Source organism: Chanodichthys erythropterus, chromosome 7, assembly GCF_024489055.1.
Source record: "Chanodichthys erythropterus isolate Z2021 chromosome 7, ASM2448905v1, whole genome shotgun sequence".
In the NCBI taxonomy this organism is placed as follows: Eukaryota; Metazoa; Chordata; class Actinopteri; order Cypriniformes; family Xenocyprididae; genus Chanodichthys; species Chanodichthys erythropterus.
Genome location: NC_090227.1, coordinates 5,070,090 through 5,097,118, shown reverse-complemented (window position 1 = coordinate 5,097,118; position 27,029 = coordinate 5,070,090). Strand labels below are relative to the sequence as shown.

General features: G+C 37.3%; 1 protein-coding gene across 5 annotated transcripts; it reads right to left on the bottom strand.

The window, feature by feature from the left end:
• Positions 1 to 223: 223 nt before the first annotated feature.
• wt1b (WT1 transcription factor b) lies at positions 224 to 22,381 on the bottom strand. Of its 5 annotated transcripts, none has more exons than XM_067389669.1 (9): positions 21,652 to 22,380; positions 19,308 to 19,430; positions 17,270 to 17,360; positions 11,396 to 11,476; positions 6,639 to 6,747; positions 4,394 to 4,538; positions 2,335 to 2,424; positions 987 to 1,070; positions 224 to 857 (listed from the first exon to the last, which is right to left on the bottom strand). In XM_067389669.1, the coding sequence occupies exons 1-9, from the start codon at positions 22,037 to 22,039 to the stop codon at positions 736 to 738; spliced, it is 1,233 nt and encodes a 410-aa protein (XP_067245770.1). In that variant the 5' UTR covers positions 22,040 to 22,380; the 3' UTR covers positions 224 to 735. The 5 variants fall into 5 exon arrangements, with proteins under 5 accessions (XP_067245770.1, XP_067245769.1, XP_067245772.1 ...); XM_067389668.1 differs by having other exon boundaries at positions 978 to 1,070; positions 21,652 to 22,379; XM_067389671.1 differs by lacking the exon at positions 11,396 to 11,476 and having other exon boundaries at positions 21,652 to 22,381.
• Positions 22,382 to 27,029: the final 4,648 nt, after the last annotated feature.

The following is a 27,029-nucleotide window of genomic DNA, read 5'->3' as shown; positions in this document are numbered from 1 at the left end:
TTGCACAAAAGGGCATGTTTTCCCTTCCCACAAGTAGTAATTTGCATAAAACATACCAGTACATGTCCATGTAAGGACTCTTTGTACAACGTCCTGGAACGTTGTACAAATATATATGTGTATGTATAAAATTATAATTTGAATTATCCCACCATAAGATTATTACCTCCAAATGAAAACACTGAATAGATGTCCTGAGAATTTTGTTTAAAGTAGTTTATTATAAAAAGCATTGTTTTTAAGGAAAGACTGCGGTCACTTGACAAATAATATATACAAAGGCATTACAGTGCATATGATTATAACACTAGCCATTTCTCACTCATCTATTTATTTTCCAAATTAAGAAATGAATTCAAGTGACCCAGCACATCCTACCATTTTGAAATACAAGTATACCCAGTGCAATCAACTGTCCATACGTAAAAAAAAAAAAAAAAAAAAAAAAAAAAACTTTTCAAAATGAGATGATCCAAAATTATCCAGACAGTCTTTTGTAAATCGCAGTGTTCCCATGTCAAATACAATACGGCAAAACTCCAATATAAGTGCATATTTATGCATTCAGTAACATTTGCTTCTTACAGGGATGCTTTGATAATGTAGAAAAAGCTGCATTTGTCCGTTACTTCATGTTATCAGATCACCGCTGTAGTTGACTGACTGACAGGTCTTCACTTTTGAGAGTGTCTCAGCGTCTGTGTGTCTATATACAGTGTGTGTCTGAACAGTGTCTCACATAGCAGACTGGAATTTGTTCATGTTTCTCTGATGCATACTGTGATGCCTGACCAGCTCATCTGAGCGGGCGAACTTCTTCTGACAGCTGGGCCAGCGGCACGTAAACGGCTTCTCGCCTGAGAACGACAAGAGAGAAAATACAGGAACGCATTTTAATCATGTGCCAGAACGGAATCAGTTCATATGAAACCAATAGATCAAATGGTTTTTGAGAAGTTTAAAAAAGGCGTACGCACTTGTTTTACCTGTATGAGTCCGAGTGTGGGTCTTAAGGTGGTCTGAGCGTGAAAACTTTCTTTGACATGTTTCACACTGAAAGGGTTTGACACCTACAGGACCAAAGAGAGCCAGAGAGACAGACAGCTGCGGTGGGCTTCAGATACTTCATGAAAGTCATGGGTGGGTGGGGCTATCTAGTTCTACAGCATTTGATTGGACAAAAGTTTGAATACGCCCCTAAGTGCAAGATGAGTCAGCAATATTTTTGGTCTGTTTTACCAGAAGGTTATACATTCTAATAGTTTAAGATTTTAATGCTAAATGCTGTAAGTATACGTAATGAATGTTTTAGGGGTACATTACACTCTTAAAAATATAGGCTCCAAAGGGCAGTTTTAGCAGTGATAGAAAAAAACTTTTTTAGTTCTCCAAAGAGCCTTTCAGTGAGCAGTTCCAAAAAGAACCATTTTTCCTTAGTGTAAAGAACATTTTAAAAATCTAAAGACCCTTTTGTGGAATGGAAAGATTCCATTGATGTTAAAGGTTCTTCATGGAACCAAAGATGCCAGTAAAAATAACTATAAAGATAACGATAAAGATATAGTTCTAAATATAAAAGAATAGAATAGAGTCCACACTCCACACCACAGCTATAACGATAACTGGAATCACTTTCTGAATCACTTTTCTTTTTTTTTCAGCTGCTGAACGATAAAACACTGACAGCCAATCAGAATCCATTCGAATATAAGGGCTTTAAAATGGCAGACAACAAAGTTCATCGCTGGGGTCCAGAAAAAGCACCACTGTTTGACAAATCAAACCCACTTTTCAATGATACTTTGGATATATGCAAAACAATCGTCATACCCTCGGAATAAACGGCGAGAAGTATAATTAACGGAGATTAGATGATTATGCCAGACTAGCAAACAGTGTAACATAAAAATTATCGCTATTTTTGACAACATTGTCTCACTTTCTTTGAAGTTGCAGTGAAAAGACTAGGTGTTGTTTTTATTCCTCTATGGTCAGCTAAATTCACTGTTAGATTAGATCGATTACACTAGCTAGATTCACTCGAAACATAGCATGCTGAGGACATCTGCTGGTTAAAGCTGTGTAAATGCAACAAGAACAGTTCAATGACATAACGTTACAAACCACTGCGCACAAGCTTAGAATTAACAGACTTATTGTTCGTTGGTGGACGCAAATTTATAGTTATCTTTATAGTTATCGTTCTTGGCGTGAACGGGCCTTAAAGAACCAATATTTTTTTAAGAGTGTAGCAAATAAATGACCTCAAATCTACTCCAATATTTCTTTCATGTGTTTCATGTGCTTCTTTTGAAGAGCTGAGGCGCGACTGACCTGTGTGTCTGCGCTGGTGTCTCTTGAGCTGGTCAGATCTGGAAAACCTGCGGCCGCAGCCTGTGTAGTCACACTGGTAGGGCTTCTCACCTGAACGTGACAGAGAACAGCATCATTACATGACTCTTCTTCTTAAAGAATTTTTCCTGTGTGGAAAAATCTGTGGTCTCTGCCAATTATCTGAAGCTTCCACAAGGGGGTGCCGTTTCAACTCAGCATCAGCATTTTCTCAGTGTCGTAAATCAAACATTTATCTGTAACACTGTACTATGAGCTATGTGCTATGAGGTCACAAATTAGGCCACTCCAGATGTTTCTGAGTAATTCTCGTCATTCTTGCTCAATTGAGAGGTGTTTCAATTTACCATGGCAACCATTTTCCACTAAAATATACATACTCAATTGGTATTAACAACAGGGACATAAAAAGAAATTAATCAAAAATGACAGGCAGCCTCTTACACAGTTTGAGGGAGATCCCATAGTTATGCACGATTCTTTTACCGTAGTAATATGGTGGAAACTACAGCAATTATGTGATAAAAAATAAAGGATAATAATTATATAAAGTGTATATAAAATATATAAAAAGTTTAAATAATAATTTCAGCAATGCACATTTGCTTTTTACGGAAGAAGATTAGGGCCAAGCAATAATAAATAAATAAAACCATCTCGAGATTAAAGTTGTTAAATTTCGAAAAAAAAAGTCGAGATAAAATGTTGAGAATAAACTCATTAAATTATGAGAATGAAGTCATTAAATTACGAGAAAAAAGTCGTAATTTAATGAATTTGTTCTCATAATTTAACGACTTTCTCATAATTAAATGAGTTTATTCTCAACATTTTATCTCAACTTTTTTCTCAAAATTTGACATTTTTCTCATAATTTAACGACTTTTTTCTCATAATTTAATGACTTTATTCTCAACATTTTATCTCGACTTTTTTCTCAAAATTTAAATACATTTTTCTCATAATTTAACGAATTTGTTCTCGTAGTTTAACGACTTTTTTCTTGTAATTTTATGAGTTTATTCTCAACATTTTATCTCGACTTTTTTCTCGAAATTTAACGAATTTTTTCTCAAAATTGAACAACTTTAATCTCGAGATGGTTTTATTTTTTTATTATTGCTTGGCCCTAATCCTCTTCCGTAGGGGGCTTTTTCATATTCACTTAGCAGATGTTTTATCCAACTGACTGACTTCGCAGGATCTAATTCATTCTAATAATAACAAGAGAAATAGATCGTTTTTTGTGTAATATTTTTTAGTAACACTTTCCTTGGACCACAAAACCAGTCATAAGGCATACGCATATATTTGTAGCAATAGCCAACAATACATTGTATGGGTCAAAATTATAGATTTTTCTTTTATGCCAAAAAAAATTAGGATATTAATAAAAAGATCATGTTCCATGAAGATATTTCGTAAATTTCCTACCATAAATATATAAAAAAAAAAATTTGTGAGTGGATATGCTAAGAACTTCATTCGGACAACTTTAAAGGCGACTTTCTGCACCCTCCGATCCCTATGAAAAAAAAAGTACCCTTATGACTGGTTTTGTGGTCCAGGGTCATATACATATATATATATATATATATATATATATATATATATATATATACATTATATAACATATACTGTAAAATGCTTTTTTGTGTGATCAGGTTAGACAGTACAGTCATGTTGCCCCCTAAAAGACCCCATGCGTGTGTGTTTTCCACACACATCATGGTTGTGAATCACAGTTATCAGACTCACGGTGTCCCTAAAAAAAAGTGAGACATTCCTGAAAGCTGTAATTCAAATGTCCAGGGGCCTGATCAAATAATTTATGTTTTGGGGCTTTTTGCTTCTTCTAATTTAAGTTCCTGCAATCAACATCTGCTTAACTTTTATTGGATGTCTGAAAAATAGATGTGCATTTGAATTATGACTTTGTTATGCATGTTGCATAACACTGTAAATCTTAACTGCTGCTCTTGGACTGTTTGTGACCCCGAACTGAAAATCGTGTATTTCGTATCGTTCACATTTGTCTCACCTGTGTGTTTCCTGCCGTGCATCTGCAGGTGGGACAGTTTGAAGTATCTCTTACTGCAGCCGGGGTAAGAGCACATGAACGGACGCTTCTCACTGGTCTCTGATGATTTAATGGAGGGAGTGATGCCTGGTACTCTCCGCACATCCTGCAGAAAAAAACAACGAGAGAAAAATTGGCAATCAACAAACTCTTTTTGCCAATTCTGCTGCACTTTTGAGCCCTTGTTTGTTTTAACTTCTGTGTTACCAAACCCTGCATGAGTTCTGCATCTGAACAAACCCTTTTATCTTGTGGCCTGTTAAATATCAGTTTATCTTTAAAGCTTTCACATTAAGGCTTTTAAAAGTAAAGTTCTAAACATACACACAAACACACACACACTATTCTCTGGACAGTATCAATTTTCTAAAGCACTGATGGATGTTCACTCATGCTAAGCACACACTACAGACTGAAATTGAGTCTCTTACTGAGACCTCACCTGCTCCGTACGCATATATCTAGTTCAGTCAGGAAACTGTAGATGGCACAGGCTGATAGGTCATTTACATGCAATCTACAATATTTCCACATGGCACAAGCTGATTTGCCTCTGCTGATCCTGCATGCAGCCAATGAGATTGCTTACTCAACTTTAAATAATCTGGTTCAGTGCTCGCTGTAGGCTGTTCCTCTGAAGCCCTCCACCTCCCCCAGCTCCACCTGCCTAAATTTGCTACAGGATTTATGTGTGTATTCATGCAGCAGCAGCATATCTTACATGCTCACAGCAGAGTGTCTATGAATGTGAAGGCAGAAGCAAGACCGTACTTGCTCCGCAACAGCAGTGTAGCAAAATCATTAACATTGCCATATTCATTAACACGCCAAAACTACTAAGAGAGTTGTCATGATTGAACTAACAATCTTTTTTTCCTTCTCTGTATTCAACAGGCATGACTAATCAAATACACACTTTTACTCTAAACTTCATGCTTGAGGTGAGGACTGTGTGCTCGCCGTCCTGGCCTTGGACTCGATTCATGGCAGAGCTGCAGAGGGGGAAGTGTGTACGTGACCTTGAGCTGAACTCAAGTATGAAGTATGGGTGTGTGTCAGGATATCCATTTGAGGCGTTAGACTTCATAAGAACCTTCATTAATACTAATCAACAGTAATAACCCAACATTATTACATTACACACAGTGTATATGTACACCTCTGTTCAAAATTCAGCGAAGATGCATCAAATTGATCAAATGTGACAATAAAGACATTTATAATTTTATTTACAAAATTAAATGCTGTTCTTTTGAATGTTCTATTCATCAGAGAATCCTGAAAAAGGTATAATGTTTTCCATAAAAATATGAAGCAGCACAACTGTTTTCAACATTGATGATAATAATCATAAATGTTTCTTGAGCAGCAAATCATCATATTAGAATGATTTCTGAAGGATCATGTGACACTGAAGACTGGAGTAATGATGCTGAAAATGAATCCTTTACATCACAGGAATAAATTACATTTTAAAATATATTCAAATAGAAAACAGTTATTTTAAACTGTTATAATATTCGACAAAATTACTGTTTTCGCTGTATATTTGATCAAATAAATGCAGCCTTGATAAGCAGAAGAGACATAAAAAATTGTACCGACCACAAAACTTTTAAATGGTAGTGTATAATGTTGTTTACACTGTGTAACTGTGTATATAATTTATATGTTTGATAAAAAAAAATTATAAAGATTTGGAACCAAATAATATTCAGACACTTTAACCTGACCATGTTTTGCTTAAGTGTTATCTGACATAATTAAGATATATAAGATTATATAAGAAAATATATTATATTTTATATATATATATATATATATATATATATATATATATATATATATATATATATATATATGACACAGTTTAACTCTGAGATCTTGTCATATTTTATTACCTTTTTTTAACTATGGTGAATAAACTAATAATGAATGAAATGTTCAAGTTGTCTGAATAAATTTTGGTTTGACGGTGTACATTATACATATATATATATATATATATATATATATATATATATATATATATATATATATATATATATATATATATATATATATATATATATATATATGAGCAATAAATAATAATTCAGTGCACTTTGTGATTATATTATAGTGTGAATGCAATCTGTGTGTGCACATTGGGTATGTGTATGAGTTTGTCTCTGTGTTTGAGTGTGTGTATTTTGCGGTCACCCACCTGTAATCCTCTGAACACACCATGTGTGTGTATGTGATACTGGGTGCTGCAGCTGTACACCACGGGAGCGGCTCCTGAGGACAGATCCGCCTCATAACTGCCACTGTGACTGGACACAAATACAAAGACAGACACCAGTTACACAGAGCAGATAAAACAAGACCACTTACACAGAAAAAAGCTTGTTTCCACCACAGAATAAAAAAATAAGTAATTAAGTCTTTTTATCTCACAGATCAGACTTTAAGTTTATATATCTCACAACTCTGAGAAGAAAAAAAAAAAAATTCTAACCTTTTTCTCAGAATTGCGAGTTATAAAATAAAGTGTGAATTAAATAAAGTGAGGAAAAATTTGGAATCACATGAAATAAAGACAATTGCGAGAGAAAAAAGGTCAGTTTATATCTACCACTTCAGACTTTTTTTCTCAGAATTTTGAGACATAAACTCGCAAAATCTAAAATTACTTCATTTTTTATTCCGTGGCGGAAATAAGCTTCCATAGCATAGCTAAGATTCTCAGTAAAGAAGATCCAGAAAGGACAGATTTGAACATGTTAATGTGAGCTCTGCTATATGAATCTGTTTTTCCTCCTTATTAACAAAAGGATGTTGTTATAGCCAGAAACTGCTGTAAAGCTGCCGTAACTATCATAAATGATTGCAAAGGAGGACTGTTAGTTTGGAGGGGATCTGTGGTGTGGGCAGTAACGGATGAAGAGTTGAAGACCTATAAAGCTTTTTCTTTGTCCGACTCACATCACATCTCAGATTACACAGTCAGCCATAGCTGGTCCAGTCCTCCCACAGCCCATCCATTCATCCGTTCAACAGATAAACACCCTGTTGTCATGGCAATGGGTGTGAGGAAGGTGGATACCAAATCTTTTATCTGGACAGCTGGCATAAATATTCTGTCCAGCATCCCAGTCACCTATTCCAGTGGCAGAGTTCATCTGCCTTCCTAGACAAGCACACATACACTCAATCACTCAAAAACCCAGAATTCCCATAATGCTAAGGGACTTCCCCTCTGCCCTTCAGCCAGTCTGCTTCTCTTCATTTTAACATCTCTCTGTCCCTCTCTTACACACACACACACACACACACACACACACACACACTACCCCTCAATGCCCCCTCAGCAGACCCAAGGTCAGACACTCTATCTGGGTTGGACTGGTTGACTGAGCAGGATTCATTCCTGTCTCCTCTACTGTCACCACAGCATAATTCATGCTCCTACTTCAGGCTGTACTTTTGTTTCAAAGTTCAGTGCCACATTAGAGAAGAGTCAAAACAGACATCAATTAGAACAGCACAAGATGGCAGAGATCATGAGATGAGAAGAGAGGTGAGGAGGATATAAAATGGTACATGAATATAAATGAATCTTATAAAAAATGTGCTCTCTTTGTCTCATTCTCAAGGGGTTGAAAGGAAAGGAAAGGAAAGTCCATAAAGAAAAGGAAGAGGAAAGCAAAGGGTTGTAAAATAAAGGGTTGGAAAGGAAAGGAAAGGAAAGGAAAGGAAAGGAAAGGAAAGGAAAGGAAAGGAAAGTCCATAAAGAAAGCAAAGGGTTGTAAAATAAATGGTTGGAAAGGAAAGGGTTGGAAAGGGTCAGAAAGGGTCAGAAAGGGTTGGAAAGGGTCGGAAAGGAAAGGAAAGGAAAGGAAAGGAAAGGAAAGGAAAGGAAAGGAAAGGAAAATAAAATAAATAGTTGTGTCAGATTGGGTTGGGCTGGGTTGGGTTGAGTTGGGAAGGAAAGGAAAGGAAAGGAAAGGGAAGGAAAGGAAAGGAAAGGAAAGGAAAGGAAAGGAAAGGAAAGGAAAGGAAAGGAAAATAAAATAAAATAAAGAGTTGTGTCAGGTTGGGTTGGGTTGGGATGGGTTGGGTTGGGCTGGGTTGAGTTGGAAAGGAAAGGAAAGGAAAGGAAAGGAAAGGAAAGGAAAGGAAAGGAAAGGAAAGGAAAGGAAAGGAAAGGAAAGGAAAGAAAAGGAAAGGAAAATAAAATAAAATAAAGAATTGTGTCAGGTTGGGTTGGGTTGGGATGGGTTGGGCTGGGTTGAGTTGGAAAGGAAAGGAAAGGAAAGGAAAGGAAAGGAAAGGAAAGGAAAGGAAAGGAAAGGAAAGGAAAGGAAAGTCCATAAAGAAAAGGAAGAGGAAAGCAAAGGGTTGTAAAATAAAGGGTTGGAAAGGAAAGGGTTGGAAAGGAAAGGGTTGGAAAGGGTCGGAAAGGAAAGGAAAGGAAAGGAAAGGAAAGGAAAGGAAAGGAAAGGAAAGGAAAGGAAAGGAAAATAAAATAAAGAGTTGTGTCAGGTTGGGTTGGGTTGGGCTGGGCTGGGCTGGGCTGGGTTGGGTTGGGTTGAGTTGGGAAGGAAAGGAAAGGAAAGGAAAGGAAAGGAAAGGAAAGGAAAGGAAAGGAAAGGAAAGGAAAATAAAATAAAATAAAATAAAGAGTTGTGTCAGGTTGGGTTGGGTTGGGTTGGGTTGGGTTGGGTTGGGCTGGGTTGGGTTGAGTTGGAAAGGAAAGGAAAGGAAAGGAAATGAAAGGAAAGGAAAGGAAAGTCCACAAAGAAAAGTAAGAGGAAAGCAAAGGGTTGTAAAATAAAGGGTTGAAAGGAAAGGAAAGGAAAGGAAAGGAAAGGAAAGGAAAGTCCATAAAGAAAAGGAAGAGGAAAGCAAAGGGTTGGAAAGGAAAGGAAAGGAAAGGAAAGGAAAGGAAAGGAAAGGAAAGGAAAGGAAAGGAATGGAATGGAATGGAATGGAAAGGAAAGGAAAATAAAATAAAGAGTTGTGTCAGGTTGGGTTGGGCTGGGTTGGGTTGGGTTGAGTTGGAAAGGAAAGGAAAGGAAAGGAAAGGAAAGGAAAGGAAAGGAAAGGAAAGTCCGTAAAGAAAATGAAGAGGAAAGCAAAGGGTTGTAAAATAAAGGGTTGAAAGGAAAGGAAAGGAAAGGAAAGGAAAGGAAAGGAAAGGAAAGGAAAGGAAAGGAAAGGAAAGGAAAGGAAAGGAAAGGAAAGGAAAGTCCATAAAGAAAAGGAAGAGGAAAGCAAAGGGTTGTAAAATAAAGGGTTGGAAAGGAAAGGGTTGGAAAGGGTCAGAAAGGGTCAGAAAGGAAAGGAAAGGAAAGGAAAGGAAAGGAAAGGAAAGGAAAGGAAAGGAAAGGAAAGGAAAATAAAATAAAATAAAATAAAGAGTTGTGTCAGGTTGGGTTGGGTTGGGCTGGGTTGGGTTGAGTTGGGAAGGAAAGGAAAGGAAAGGAAAGGAAAGGAAAGGAAAGGAAAGGAAAGGAAAGGAAAGGAAAGGAAAGGAAAGGAAAGGAAAGGAAAGGAAAGGAAAGGAAAGGAAAATAAAATAAAATAAAATAAAGAGTTGTGTCAGGTTGGGTTGGGTTGGGTTGGGTTGGGTTGGGTTGGGCTGGGCTGGGCTGGGTTGAGTTGGAAAGGAAAGGAAAGGAAAGGAAAGGAAAGGAAAGGAAAGGAAAGTCCATAAAGAAAAGGAAGAGGAAAGCAAAGGGTTGTAAAATAAAGGGTTGGAAAGGAAAGGGTTGGAAAGGAAAGGAAAGGAAAGGAAAGGAAAGGAAAGGAAAGGAAAGGAAAGGAAAGGAAAGGAAAGGAAAGGAAAATAAAGAGTTGTGTCAGGTTGGGCTGGGTTGGGCTGGGCTGGGCTGGGCTGGGCTGGGCTGGGCTGGGCTGGGTTGGGTTGGGCTGGGTTGAGTTGGGAAGGAAAGGAAAGGAAAGGAAAGGAAAGGAAAGGAAAGGAAAGGAAAGGAAAGGAAAGGAAAGGAAAGGAAAGGAAAGGAAAGGAAAGTCCATAAAGAAAAGGAAGAGGAAAGTAAAGGGTTGTAAAATAAAGGGTTGAAAGGAAAGGAAAGGAAAGGAAAGGAAAGGAAAGGAAAGGAAAGGAAAGGAAAGGAAAGGAAAGGAAAGGAAAGGAAAGGAAAGGAAAGGAAAATAAAATAAAATTAAAAAAAAATAAAATAAAATAAAATAAAGAGTTGTGTCAGGTTGGGTTGGGTTGGGCTGGGTTGGGTTGGGTTGAGTTGGAAAGGAAAGGAAAGGAAAGGAAAGGAAAGGAAAGGAAAGGAAAGGAAAGGAAAGGAAAGGAAAGGAAAATAAAATAAAATAGAATAAAATAAAGAGTTGTGTCAGGTTGGGTTGGGTCGGGCTGGGCTGGGTTGGGTTGGGTTGAGTTGGGAAGGAAAGGAAAGGAAAGGAAAGGAAAGGAAAGGAAAGGAAAGGAAAGGAAAGGAAAGGAAAGGAAAATAAAATAAAGAGTTGTGTCAGGTTGGGTTGGGTTGGGTTGAGTTGGGAAAGAAAGGGTCGGAAAGGAAAGGAAAGGAAAGGAAAGGAAAGGAAAGGAAAGGAAAGGAAAGGAAAGGAAAGGAAAGGAAAGGAAAATAAAGAGTTGTGTCAGGTTGGGTTGGGTTGGGTTGGGTTGAGTTGGGAAGGAAAGGGTCGGAAAGGAAAGGGTCGGAAAGGAAAGGAAAGGAAAGGAAAGGAAAGGAAAGGAAAGGAAAGGAAAGGAAAGGAAAGGAAAGGAAAGGAAAGGAAAATAAAATAAAATAAAATAAAATAAAATAAAATTGTGTCAGATTGGGTTGGGTTGGGTTGGGTTGGGTTGAGTTGGGAAGGAAAGGAAAGGAAAGGAAAGGAAAGGAAAGGAAAGGAAAGGAAAGGAAAGGAAAGGAAAGGAAAGGAAAGGAAAGGAAATTCTCAATAGCACAGGTGTTGATATGAGAGAGAAGTCTGTACCTCTTTACACTGGGTGTCAGTGAGCTGACAGGATTCCAGGGAAGACATTCCAACTGGGACGTCATTTGGTACAGATTATCACTGCCAGGGCAGAAGAGATAAATTACAAGTCATGTGACCCAACTTTCACTACTCAGCTTCTCAAGAAGCACAAAGGTTTTTAAAAGGGAAGAGACAAAAAAGCAACAACAAAAAAAGTAAAACAGAACACAGAGAAAAAGCATTTAAAAACTTCATACAGTGTGTTTTTGGATCACAGACTGATTAGAAGTGCACGTTGTCAGCAGTGTGGTGTGCTGATGTCCCTTTCTAATCATCCACCTCTGATTCATAACCAAGTTTAAGGAAGTAGTAAAACTAGAGGCTTGTTTGCTACTGTGGAAACTGCTAACATACACACATCATTATGTTTCACCACATGTTGTTAGGAGCCGTATTTCAGCCAGCTCTCACGTGGTCCTGCCTGGCGAGTCGAGTGTCTGGCACAGTGATGTTATAGTGTGATGTCACACTGATTTCTGGGCATCGCGGAAAGGATTTGTGGAAATATCTTGACTCATATGCTGTTTGTCCCTTTGCTGTGTGCTAAAGTAGCAGTTTTTGAAGGCCAGACCGCTTCACAAAGTGTCTCAAACTACACTATTATTTATTTAATAATAAAAATAAAATCATAATGTCGTTATTATTTAATTAATTAATTTTGAAAAGTGATTTTCTATTTTTTATTTCATAACAATAATAAACAAATTAATAATACAATGTTATATAATTAAATATAATATAATAATTGGAAAATAAAGAAGTCATGGTGATTTTTCATTATTGGTCTATGACTGGTTGCCACATCGCTTCCCAATAAATCACTTTTACAGCTCACATCAGTGTTTCAAAATGAGAGTTAATTTCTAAGCCAAACACTGATGAAAAGTAAGGTGGAATTTCCCTTTTCACTCCCCCCTAATTTCATTTAATACCCAAGAAATGAAGGTTCAAGGAACACAGTGCAACACTACCAGGGTGATGCAAGTGAGTAAGATTGTTTGTGTGAGTGTATTTTCTTGTGATGGTTTCCAAAGGCACGCTTTGTTCGGCTCTTATCAAAACTGGATGCGGTATGTTGGGTTCTGTCTTCTCCTTTTTCTCTAAACTACATGAGAGCAGTATCTGAAGAATGCACACTGATTTCAGTGTCACTGATGAGAAGCTGCATTTCTCTTTTATCTTCTTCTTTCACACCCTTCTATTAAGGAATATTTTCCCCCAAAAATGAATATCTTCAATAATTATTCATTCCAAATCTGTGTGCTATTACATTTCAATTGGACATGAAAGAGATATTTTGCAGAATCCTCATACAAATCAGTACAATTTTTATTTTTTCAAAAGAAATTAATTCTAGTATTCAGAAAGGATCGGATGCATGAAATTGAGCAAAGTTCACTTCATAGTTTTCGTTTCCACAAAAAATATGAAGCAGCACAACTGTTTTCAACATTGATAATTGTAAGAAATGTTTCTTGAGCAGCAAATCAGCATATTAGAATGATTTCTGAAGGATCATGTGACACTGAAGTAACGATGCTGAAAATTCAGCTTTGATCACAGGAATAAATTACATTTTAAAATATATTCAAAACCATTTTAAATTGTAATAATATTTCATCATATTAGTTTTTACAGTTTTTATTAAATAAATGCAGCCTTGGTGAGCATAATTGGTGAGACTTGAAAACTAACGTTTTGTAAAGTAGTGATTAAAAATAACAGTGTTAGAATGACATGAGGTCAAGTAAACAATGACGGAATCTGATTGCTATTCCAATCAAAGCTCTCATAATAATATTTTTGAATCTTTTGAATACATGGCTCTTTCTGTCCTTCCCCCTCTCTCCTCCTCTCATGTCTCTGGGGAAGGCCAGGCAGAGAAGGAAGAAGAATTTGGAGGAAACGGGCAGTAGATCACTGTGAGTGTATTTTGGCCTGCTGAGAGCTGCTGTGCAGTTCTTAACCTTTGTGCAGACAGCAAGACTCACTGCAGACTTACTCAGGATTTATCTGAGCCATCCAGACTGGGCCTCACTGATGCTCGATTGAGTCACTCAGAGGGGGTAGTGCCATAACAAAGACACAATCAGCAATATACTAAAAATAAAGGCATAGATGTTTCCAAGAACCTTTAATTTCCACAGAGCCTTTCCATTGCACAAAAGGTTCTTTATAGTGGAAATAGGTTCGTTGCATTAATAAAATGTTAATTTACACTAAGCGTAACATGGTTCTTTTAAGAACTGTTCATTGAAAGGTTCTTTGAGGAACCAGAAATGGTTTTTCTATGGCATTGCTGAGGTTTTGAAGAGTGTACGCTAATTAATGTGCCTTTTTTAAAGGATGTTCCAGGTTCAATACAAGTTCAGCTCTATCAACAGCGTATGTGACCTGCTGTTGATTACCATTACATAGTTGTTTTTGTAAAAATAGTAAAAATCATCTTTACCGTGACACATGTAGAATGGAGATCTATGGGGTAAAGCATTGCATGATGGGAATAAACAGTGCAAAGAAGCAGAACCTGATTTCACCAAGTGCAACATGTTCCTGGATCAACATTTTTGTTGATCCTGGAGTAACATTTAAATTAACCAATAAGATTTGAGGTTTACAAGTTTACGTTTAGGTGCTTCAACATCAGTGTTATTCACCCATCATTTCCCTCTGATTTAAGAGATAAGTTATGGGTAGGGTTAGGGGTTGGGATCATAAACGTTGGAACAGGGGGGCCGGGGGGCGGCTGCCCCCCCCACCCCTCTAGGGGTCAGCCAGCTGTTTTTTTTTTGTTGTTTTTTTTGTTTTCCGTTTTATATATTTATATATATATATATATATATATATATATATATACACACAGAATCTGAATTAAAATGTGTTTGATTTAAGCCTACATTTCAAAATTTTGTGTCATAAAATTATAGAGGGTATGCATCGACATCACTTTCCCGCCGAAAGCGCGCTCCCTCAGCTGGACTGAGTGGCAAAAGAACCTGCTGCATGACTGGATTTAATAGAGGAAACTGCGAAAACGCGAATTACACTAAAGGTAGGACTCGAAAGTGTTCCTTACAACTTCTCAAATAAACCTAATCCATAGATATTGACATGCAGCCTGGAGTCGTGTTTCCTGACATTTATATGTGCCTGATTTCGACGGCTGGGAAAAACCTAAAGCAAATCTGCCTGTGATTATTTATATAACTACAATATCGGTAGGTTTAAATCCGCGTAATCACTTATATCAATGTTATTTCGTCATATTGTCCAGCCCTAAAACATAAATAGTTTTATAGTATATAGGTTTTGGCAGTGTTGTTTATTGAAAAACACCCAATTATGCAGAATATAAGATGGTAAATATTTAATTGATGAATTGTCAACATAATATAACAATACAATACGGTATGATTTTACCTCAAAATCCAACATTTTGACACAAAATGATAACTGCAAATCCATGTTTCTCTGTCTGAGGTCTAGCTATTTCTGTGAATTACAGTGATCCATTTGCTTTTTTCCCTGTTCTGCAGTTTTAAATGTATACCTCAGATTTTGTGCCAAATCTATTTGTACAGTCAATCACAAAGCTCTTTCCCGTTTTGGATGTGTTTTGTGTTTTTTTCGCGACATTCACTCTGAAAACCAATGCTGGTTAACGCAGCATTCACCGGACACGAAGCTCAGCGCCGCGCCACGTCTTTCAAATTCGAACGCTTTGTTTTCTATGAGTGTACGCGACATTTGGCACCTGTCCGCGGCGCCTAGCTACGCCTCAGAAAACAATAGAAAACAATGCGTTCGAATTTGAAATTAGTTTGAAAGACGTGTCGCGGCGCTGAGCGGCTGGTTGCGAGCCCCTTCAGTCTTTCGCCACTCAGTTGGAGTGACCGCAGTCGTAACGGTCGACGGTGACGTCACGTGCATATACGTCACGTGACGTCACGTGCATACGTGCCCCCCCCCCCCAAAAAAATAAATCCCGCCCCCCCCCCCCCTTACAATATAGTTCCCACGTCCCTGGTTGGGATACGTTTTCAGAGCAGAAGGTTGTTCCAGGATCAACAAAATATGTTGACCCAAAAGAAAGCATCTAACTCGGCAAATCAGGGATGTGCACAAAATACTGTTTTATAAGTACAGCTGTACAGTTTAACATTATGGGCCATATCATACACCTGCGCAATGCGGTGCCAGGCGCGACACAAGTGTTTTTACAAGTTTCAGCCCGACACAGTTATCATTTTCAGGTCCAGCGCCACGTTGTTTAAATAGCAAATGCACTCGCGCCCATCTGTTCACCCATGGGAGTGCAGATTATTATTGTATACATAAAACACAAAATACATAAAAACACCTACATATCATAATGCACAGTCATTGCATGCATCAGAATTTACATTACACCTATTTGCAGTAATGATGAATGAAATTGGCTAATTATTTGACCAATGGTGGCAATACACACATGTATTTAAACTGACTCGTCAAGTTGAGGGTGTCTATATTCCACCATGTAAATAGTGAATCCACCATGGTTCAAGCGCATCTGCTTTTAAAGGGAATGGGAGATGAGACTCTGATAGGTTTATTGCACATTACTCCCAAAACACACCCATGACTCATTAAGAGACTAGGTACAACGCTTTTGGACCATGCGCCTGACGTGCCAACTATTTTTTCCGTCGTTAAACTATCAAAAGTGAATTCAGATACGCCCTAAGTGGACCTGCACCATGTGCTTCAGACCATGTGCTTAGATCGTTAAAATAGGGCCCTATGTGTGTGCTAACATGATACTAATGTGATAAAAATCACTTACAGATGGCTGTACGCATCAATTTCGGCGGAAGGGTAACCCTTGACCCGACTCATGACGTAATGACAAACGCGGAAGCGCAGAGGATAGAGCAAAACAAAACACCGGTCACGATTTAGAAGTCTAAAATGAGAATTTTTAAAAGAGAAATGTTTCAATATAAGAGAAGAGGAGCTTGAGTTTGTTGCCCAGAACTATCTGTTTGAACAGCGAGAGGTGTCAAAGTTTACGCTACTCCTACATCACATAAGGGATTACTCTTTTGGTGTAAGTCGACGTGCGTACGGCCGTCTGCCGGAAGCTAGTTATTTTAGCTTTTAAAGTTTTAAATATGGATATTTTTCTAACACAAATGCATCGCTTTGCTTCAGAAGGCCTTTATTAACCCACTGGAGCTGTGTTGAGTACTTTTATGATGGATGGATGCACTTTTTTGGGCTTCAAAATCTCATCCTCTATTCACTGCCATTATAAAGCCTGGAAGAGACATTATTTAATATTACTCCGATCGTATTCGTCTGAAAGAAGAAAGTCATATACACCTAGGATGGCTTGAGGGCGAGTGAATTTTCATTTTTGGGTGAACTATCCCTTTAAGTCTCTCCTTGCTTCATAGCTTCACATTTCTGCTATGAACCCTTTGAGATTTTTGCTTATTTTCACAGACCGAGGGACAAGCCGAAATTGTTTTCTGTGGTAATCGACAGCACGTCTCAGAAGCTGTCATTAGACAATATCCAGGAATATCCCTTTATTTCAGCAGTTGCATAAAAAATATGATTGTATTTTTGTAACTTCTTGTAATTTATGAATTGCTTGCTTCCTCTATGATGCAATTTATTGCATTTCTATTGTTATTACTTCATGCATGACAAATCTTAGGGGGTTATTAACTTAACAATTAACTCAATAACTAAAGTTTTATTAACCTTCATAATTATGAAAACATGTAATGTTTAATAATTATATCTGTTATTACACTGTGTGTAATTTGCATTGTGTAAAGGTACCTGTTGAAGGTGTTTCTCAAAAGCAGGGTCTGACTGTCAGGAGGACTGTGGCACCCATAGACAGGTGGTGGGACGGGGTACTGCTGCTCACCTGCATATTCACAAAATCAAAGCACATATTACAACACTCAAAGAGCATATATATATCAACCATATCTGAAAGAAAGTTCTCTTCAAAGACCTCATACTTCAATGTTCCTGTTTACAAGTGAAACAAAGCGTTTTACAGTAGAGCTAACAGAGAGAGTGGCCTCATTTTCACTGAGGTTATCCAAACAGCACAGGGCTCCCTAAGACCATAAAGCCGTCAGCAGAGTTTCTGAGAGCACACTGTTCATTTCTTAGGGCAACAGACAGGGAATCAGTCCCACGGCAGCATTAAAAACATTCTTCTCCACATCCACAATTCTGCTTCCTCCTGTTAGCTGCCCGAAGAAGAGAGCCGATAATTTATGCCAGCGTAATTTATGCTTAATGAACTTAGAAACTGTTGCATACAGTGTTTTGAGGAAGGAGAAGGAGAGGTAAAAATGAGAGCGAGGAGGGTGAAAAAAATCAGAGTATTTACTGTCCTGACATTAAAACTCCATCTGACACTTAACCTCCAGATGATCCTTGCGGTGATGACTCTTGTTCCTCTGTGAGCTGCAGATACAGTGATCTCCAGATATCTATACGTCTTATTTGTCATACTACACTTAAATATACACTCACAAATTCACTTGCACTCATCTTGTACAGCCCTTGTGAAAAAGAAATACACTTTAGCAAACTTTTAAAAAGAGTACTGATCACGGAAATAACATACTTTAAAAGAATATACTTAAACGCAAAGTGACTGTAATGTTTCCGGACACTTAACTGCATGTTATTTACAATTCCATGAAGATGCATTACAGTTAAATTATATTAAATGTAGTTTTTGACACACTTAAGAAGGACTTAGTTCACTTTCAAATGAAAATTACCCCAAGCTTTACTCACCCTCAAGCCATCTTAGGTGTATATGACTTTCTTATTTCTGATGAACACAATCGGAGAAATATATATATCATAATATATAATTATCTGATGCATCTGAGATTTATAATGGCAGTAAGCATTGCCAAATGAGTATGAGCTGAAGAAAGTGTCTCTAGCAGTTCAGGAAGCATACGCTACGTCTTACACCTTCCCTATTCAACTTACGGAAAAAGTGTAACTGATGCGACGCAGTTTACACTTTCTTCGTAACTTGAATATTTTTGACACAAATGCAACGTTTCGCTTCAGAAGGCCTTTATTAACCATTATAAAGCTTGGATGCCTCAGGATATTTATTAATATATCTCAGATTGTGTTCATCTGAAAGAAGAAAGTCATATACACCTAGGATGGCTTGAGGGTGAGTAAAGCTTGGGGTCATTTCTATTTGAAAGAGAACTAATCCTATTAGCAAATCATAATTACTTATATTGTCTTTGAAATATTAAAGTGTACTGCCAACTGTACTGACAAGCTTTTACAGTAAACTAAAATATACTTCTATTGAAACTTGTATGTCATGTATCTACAAAAAGTACACTACAAGTGCACATTTAATACAATTAAGCATACTTCTTTTTCTTAAGGGAGTGCAAATATTTAAAGGTAAAGTGTGTGATATCTGTCACAAACAGATAGCTCCACCTCCACACTCACCCCATTGGTTGAGTCATTGTTGCCGTGTTGGGCTGGTCGGGATGCTCAAACTAACAGTATTTACACTTTCCATGGAAATCAACCTACAAATGGCTTGCTTACTTTTGCCTCATAATTCTCACATTTACTCATCACACTGTAAAAAATGCTGGGTTGTTTCAACCCAAATTTGGGTCAAATATGGACAAACCCAACCGTTGGGTTAAAAAATGCATTTAAAAATTCAACCCAATGGTTGGGTTTGTCCATTTTTGACCCAAACTTGGGTTGAAACAACCTAGCATTTTTTAGAGTGCAGTTATTCAATGGCATTTACTGCTTTATACACTAGGTCACAATGAGAACATATTTTCCTTACCCATAGTGCTTTGTGGAGACATGGGGTCCTCGTGTTTGAAGGTATTGTTGGGGAATGGTGGCGTGTGGTGTGTAGGTGTGTGACCGTAACTGGGAGCTCCATCTAATGCTAATGTACCATAACCTATGAGAGAAAGACAAAGAGACAAAACAAATGAGTGTTTGTTTGTTTGTTTGTTCTCAATTAAATCAATCTTTTTTCACTGGATATACCATCTCAGCTGAATCTAATCTCCTCATTGGACAAAGGGATGAGGTGAAACATCACACAAACATCATTTTATTCTGACAGGGCAAACAGAATAAAGTCACAATAAAGACAAAATGGAAACACTTTATAGTAAGGTTTCATTTGTTAACGTTGGTTAACATGAACTCAGCATTTCTTAACCTTAGTTCATGTCATACATTTACGAACACATTTTTAATGAAGAAATTTGTATCTGTTAACAGTTAATGAATTAACATGGACATTTTTATTAACTAATATAAATGCTGTGAAAATATATTGTTCATTGTTAGTTCATGTTAGTTAATGCGTTAACAAATTAGACCTTATAGTAAAATGTTACCAAAAAAGATCATACACACAATGTTGAAATATATATTTGTACACATACTTGTACTATATACAAGTAATATTTATATAAATAAACATCCATTGGCTATTGCTTACAATTGTGATAAAATGGCTGAAAAACTGTTCTAACTAATGCAAACACAGAAAAGTTCTTACTAACACTGCTGACAAAATGCATTAAGTTGTAGAATTCACATCCCTCACCAGCAGACTTATAATTCATGGGAAAGCCGCTCAGGACCAATAAACTTTTGCAATGAATCACTATGTCACTGTGACTTTTCCTAAAGTTTATCTAATAATAAATGAAAGAATAAGTACAGGGTTGTGAGACTTTGTCTACAATCAAGTACTGTGAATTAAACTTGCCAACACCAGACATCTGTATTCTGAGCGCTCAGATTTAAAGGAGAGAATCTCTTTAAGAGTTTCACATGGTGTTTTAAGTCAGTCATCAACACAAAGAAAAAATTAAAGATAGATTGACTCTCCTGTGAGTCTTATATTGTATATCGTACGTGCAATGCTTGATCCATGAAACGAACACCAGTAAATAAAGACCAATCTTAATATCTATTGAGCTACAACACTGCAGAAAGTCCCATTTCATGCCTCCTCTTAAATTCTAAAGGCCATTTTATTTGACATTTTTGTTTTTTGTTTTTTTAAAATACAGCACATTATCACCAAAAACGGTTACGGTTTCAGTATTTATTTGGATGGTTCACTGTAAACTACGTCTTTAAACCTTTGAGAAACATTTTAATCTATTTTCCTTTAAAGCGTCAGATGTCAGCGCATCAATCTTCTGGTTTCCCAATAGTTTTAAGGAGACCGTAAGAGCCCTTCAACCAAAGAATCTGGCTGAAGCAACATAAAATGGACGTTTATCAAAGCATTTAAATGCCTTTATAGTGTGCAGATTACATTACAGCAGATAAAACTGAGCACAATGGAAAAATATTACTTTTTGTTTCACTTCAATAAGTGTCTTAGATTTTCCTTCATTTTCAGGTATGAATCACATATTCAAAGATATTTCAGATATTTCACTTCTAAATGCCCACATGAATCTTATAGATGATTTCAGATTATTCAATAAAGTAAAGAAAACAATTTATATAGTCATTTAATGGAAAATACATATATGTTTAGCTGCACTCTATAAGAAAAGTCTGTAAAATTCGCATTGCTTTGTTTTGTTTTTTATTTTAGGGTTAAGAAAATGTCTGTAAACTTAACGGATAATGTTCTGGATGAAAATTACCAGTACCTTTTTTTTCTACAATATGCTGGTTATCATAAACAACATGATGTGAATAAAATAATTAAATTTATTATTATTTGCATAATTACATTTATTAATAATTTCAAAATCAGGTAAATCACAAACATGTATAACATTAAGATTTAATTGAATTCACATGCATGATTAATGCACTTTTCAGAAATAATATTTTGAGGGTGATAAGAGATCCTCCAGTAATTTGATATCATTTAGTAAACTAAATTTACTGTAATTATCCAATTGATTTGTGAATTGTATTTAAATTGACAAAAAAAAAAAAAGTTATCCAACTTTTAAAAGTAAAACTTGAGAAAAAAAGAAACAAAATATGAGTTGAGATTTTTTTACGTTGTACGCATGCACACAAGTTCCTCTCTGAAGTTTCATGCTCTTTACGTTTTTGACACCGACAACAGAAACAGATTTTGTGGTTCGAGACAGACAGCATGTGAGTCAGGAACGGGACGGGTGTCTCACCCTGGTTGCGCGGGGCAGGAGGGCTCTCCATGCAGCCTGGCAGATAAGGCCCGCTGGAGAACATCCTGCTCTGGCTGGAGGGAGAATCAGCAAACGGCATCCCCGTGAGCTGCCCTGAGAAGTGTACGGTGAAGGCCCCCAAACCGCAGTGAGGATCCTCATGAGGGTCTGTGGGCCCCCAGCTCGGCTCCTGTTTGACGAAGGAGTGGGAGGGAAGAGATCCGTACGGGGAGGCAGGGTGAAAGTCCAGCATCGGTCCCCACTGAGGAGCTCCGCCGACGGGCAGGGAACAGTTCGCGTTCCCCCCGGGCAGCGTCGGGACCGCTGGAAGCAGGGCGCTCAGGTCTCTGACGTCCGATCCCATCAGGTCACGCGGCTCAGTCAGCATTTAGGAGGACTTTCTTCACTGCAACACCCTCGAATATCTGCAGACTAGATTTCAAGAAGCACTGACAACTACAGGAAAAGACTTTAAAATCTCAAAGAAGGGCCCTTAAAGAGGTCCAACAAGGTTTGTCTGCTGGGAAGCTCTGCTGATGTGGTAGTAGAGATGCATGGGAGAGTTTGAGCAGGAGTAACTTCACTCTTATCCATTTGTCTGGGACTGTCAGCTCTAAAACCACCCCACCATCTCCAAAAGGAGGAGCCTAGAGCTTCACTTCTTCTGTACCTTACTCATCTTTAACTCGAACAGCACTTTCAGTCCTCGTCTGACTAATGCCTGTGAATGTGTGTGCATGAATATGTGTGTGGGTGGCTGTTTGGGTGGGTGTTAATTTGTTGCTTATTGCCTTGTTAGCATGAAATGATGTTTCTCATAGAACAGAATGTAGTTTATTTGTTAGTGTTATTTTGTTCAATTACAGTACTAAATATACACCAATTCTCTAAAATAAGGGTTCTTTGTTTGCATAGATGGTTCCATTAAAAAACTTTTAACATTCGTTGAATCCTTCCATTGCACAAAAAGTTCTTTATAGTGGAAAATGGTTCTTCAGATGTTCTACAAACTAAGAAAATAATAGGTCTTTTAGGGACTGTTGACTGAAAAATTGTTCTTCTATGGCATCGCTATGAAGAAAACCTTTATTTTTAAGAGTGTATAATAAGTCCACTCATTTCGTCATTTGCTTTTCCCTTCAATCTCAGATGTAAGAGCATTTATGTTTAGAGTGTAGTGAAATGAATGCAGATAAGGGTCTCCGACTGAAGTGTTGACACTGTGTTCTCTGTGGGGAAGTATAAATGAATGCTATCTAAGGGATTTGTGTTGTCAAAGTAAAGATTCAATTAAGCTGATGGATGTGCATTGGGATTGAGCAACACTGTTGTGAAATACCAGCACCGTCTGTAGCCTGCTTGAAAAAACAAGAGATGTGAATGAAAGGCAAAAGGGGATTTTTCAATTTTCCTAGTGAAATCTGAATGCTGATTCTGATGCAACATAATGAAGATTTCATTTGTTTATATATATTCACTGCCATTCAAATTTTAATTTTCTTTTAATGTTTAAAAAAAAGTCACTTCTGCTCACCAAGGATGCATTTATTTGATCAAAAATACAGTAAAACAATAATATTGTGAAATATTATTACAATTTAAAATAGCTGTTTTCTATTTTCATATATTTTAAAACGTATTTTTTTCCTGTGATCAAAGCTGAATTTTCAGCATCATTACTCCAGTCTTCAGTGTCACATGATCCTTCAGAAATCATTCTAATATGATGATTTGCTGCTCAAGAAACATTTCTGATTATTATCAATGATGAAAACAGTTGTGCTGTTTAATATTTTTGTGAAAACTGTGATTAAAAAAAATGATGAATAGAATTTATTTGAAATAGAAATATTTTGTTACATTATAAATGTACTGTCACATTTGGTAAATTTAATGCATCTTTGCTCAATAAAAGTATAAAAAAATATTACTGACCCCAAACTTCTGAACTGTATTGTATGTAGTCTGTTTGGTTTTTTGGTTTTGTTCAACACAAACAATTCATGGTATAGATGTGTTATATATTAGAGGTGTAATGTACACAAACATGATATCTATAAAAAAAAAATAAAAAAAAATCTATCTCAGCTAAAGCTGTAAACTATCAGGAAGCCCCTTCTTGCACATTACTATAATATTAAAGGTTACAATTAATTTTAGTAGAAGCACCCTTTTGATCTAATACAGCCATGAGTCTTTTTGGGAAAGACGCAACAAGTTTTTCACACCTAGATTTGGGGATCCTCTGCCATTCCTCCTTGCAGATCCTCTCCAGTTCTGTCAGGTTGGATGGTAAACGTTGTTGGACAGCCATTTTTAGGTCTCTCCAGTCTCTCAATTGGGTTTAAGTCAGGGCTCTGGCTGGGCCATTCAAGAACAGTCACTGAGTTGTTGTGAAGCCACTCCTTCATTATTTTAGCTGTGTGCTTAGGGTCATTGTCTTGTTGGAAGGTAAACCTTCGGTCCAGTCTGAGGTCCTGAGCACTCCGGAGAAGGTTTTCATCCAGGATATCCCTGTACTTGGCCGCATTCATCTTTCCTTCGATTGCAACCAGTCGTCCTGTCCCTGCAGCTGACAAACACCCCCACAGCATGATGCTGCCACCACCTTGCTTCACTGTTGGGACTGTATTGGACAGGTGATGAGCAGTGCCTGGTTTTCTCCACACATACCGCTTAGAATTAAGGCCAAAAAGTTCTATCTTGGTCTCATCAGACCAGAGAATCTTATTTCTCACCATCTTGGAGTCCTTCAGGTGTTTTTTAGCAAACTCCATGCAAGCTTTCATGCACTGAGGAGAGGCTTCCGTCGGGACACTCTGCCATAAAGCCCCGACTGGTGGAGGGCTACAGTGATGGTTGACTTTTTACAACTTTCTCCCATCTCCCGACTGAATCTCTGGAGCTCAGCCACAGTGATCTTTGGGTTCTTCTTCACATCTCTCACCAAGGCTCTTCTCCCCTGATAGCTCAGTTTGGCTGGACGGCCAGCTCTAGGAAGGGTTCTGGTCGTCCCAAACGTCTTCCATTTAAGGATTATGGAGGCCACTGTGCTCTTAGGAACCTTAAGTGCAGCAGAATTTTTTTTGTAACCTTGGCCAGATCTTTGCCTTGCCACAATTCTGTCTCTGAGCTCTTCAGGCAGTTCCTTTGACCTCATGATTCTCATTTGCTCTGACATGCACTGTGAGCTGTAAGGTCTTATATAGACAGGTGTGTGGCTTTCCTAATCAAGTCCAATCAGTGTAATCAAACACAGCTTGACTCAAATGAAGGTGCAGAACCATCTCAAGGATGATCAGAAGAAATGGACAGCACCTGAGTTAAATATATGAGTGTCACAGCAAAGGGTCTGAATACTTAGGACCATGTGATATTTCAGTTTTTCTTTTTTAATAAATCTGCAAAAAATGTCAACAATTCTGTGTTTTTCTGTCAATATGGGGTGCTGTGTGTACATTGAGGGAAAAAAATGAACTTAAATGATTTTAGCAAATGGCTGCAATATAACAAAGAGTGAAAAATTTAAGGGGGTCTGAATACTTTCCGTACCCACTGTATAATAATCAACACTCAAATAAAAAAGGTTTTGCATGAAACTTCTTAATCTGATTAAATTTTTTCAATCATTGTTCTACTCCATATTTTTGAAATATAATCATTTACACAGTTACTGTTATAACTTAATTTAATAAATTTATTTAAACATATATTAAATAATTAAGACATTACTAATAGGTAAAGTAGATATAATGAATATATAAGCAAATATAGTGCATATATTTAGTGAAATGCATCATTTCTCTAATGAACTAACATGCTGTGGACACTAAATGACTTGCCCGAGGTAAATATAATGCTACGTGAGATATTATTCTCAAGCTGTTTTATTGATGTCTTTCCACGGTTGAAACATAGGTGAGAGATTACACGCATATCTAGATCGTCTGTTCTTCTTCTTCTGTGCTTTTTCCTGTTGTGGCGGTTAGCAAACAGCGTTGCATTACCACGCGCATCCCCTTCTGGATTGGAGTGTGGATCGCCTGTGACTGACTGTATTTCTCATCTGACGGCATGCACCGAATCGTGATGTCTGTACCATGACGGTTCAGGATGAATATACGTACCATTACACCCCTATTATATATATAAATATGCATAGCATAGGCTATACATAATTTCTCTCAGGATGAGTCCATGTAAAAGTGCTCTGCCTGTGAATCATTTTGCATGTTTGAAGTTAGCAAAGATGTTGAAATTGCTTAGCGTACCTATACTTTCTCAGCTGACATAACATCTTTATAGTTGAATCTGGTCTCGCAGGTCCTGATCTCTCCGCTCAGCTGTAATGTTCCAGTCTCCTAGACACAGTTAAAAATGATATGATCAATAAGTCATAAAAACTTATGATTTTACATTACTTTAACTCAAAATAAGCAATTTTCTATCAAAATAAGCAATTTTCAACTTGTTTCAATAAGTTATACAAGATTCAACTCATTTAAGTAAGTTTAATATAATTTAAGTTGAAATCACTTGTACAGCCGAATTGATTGTGCTTAGTTTAAGGCTTTTAAAATTTGAATTACTCAGGGTATTTCTCAATTTGTTCTAGGCTTTGGTTCAGTCTCAATGAAGAGTGTCATACAGGCTTGTGAAGAAGGTTCAGTCTAGTAAGCCGTCTTTACCTCTTCACCCATTGACATCTGGAGTGCTGGTCTGAAAATGTATGAACTCCACTTTGTGAGAACTCTGGAGGTGTAAAACTGAGACAGAGTCCAGCAGAGCTGATTCCTCAATCCATGCATCATCTGTTTTATAACAGCCAAATAATGGGGAATTCCTCACTGGAGACCTGAAGACCATGCCAAAAAGCAACCAGATTTCACATGGCATTTGTATATACGTGTCCCGCAGTGCTCTGCTCTTTGTACATAATTAAAGTAAGACTGTGAAGGGCCGGCCATCCATCCAGGGATTTTCCGGCACAAGACGCAGCATTCTTCTAGCCATGCTAAAATACACAATATAGTAACAACTGACACGAACACACAATACACACAGCACTCAACCTACTCACTTTAGCTTTAAATCTTTAGAAGTGTGGAACTTAATGAATTTGCTTAATAGAATAATATAAAGATAGATTTCAGCGAGTGAGAAACGTGCCAAGTAACACAGCCTCTTATATCTATTGCTTAATTAGCTCTTTGTGATGTAATAGTTGATAGCTGAGGTCATTGAAAGGTTAGAGGTCTCAAAGAACATTCAAAAACTCCCTGTTTACATACAGTATAGCAGATGAGATGAACTCCAATAAAGTCATCCAAGAAAATGACAACTTCTTTGTACTTAATGCAGCTGAAATGAGTTTGTTT

Bases quoted from the DNA above. Each gene is read 5' to 3' on its own strand.
- wt1b (XM_067389668.1), bottom strand. From the start codon at position 22,039: ATGCTGACTGAGCCGCGTGACCTGATGGGATCGGACGTCAGAGACCTG. The intron at 6,748-11,395 runs GTACAGACTTCT...ATTTGTGTCCAG, and splicing joins CTGACACCCAGTGTAAAGAG to TCACAGTGGCAGTTATGAGG. The intron at 858-977 runs GTGCGTACGCCT...TGTCGTTCTCAG, and splicing joins GACTCATACAGGTAAAACAA to GCGAGAAGCCGTTTACGTGC.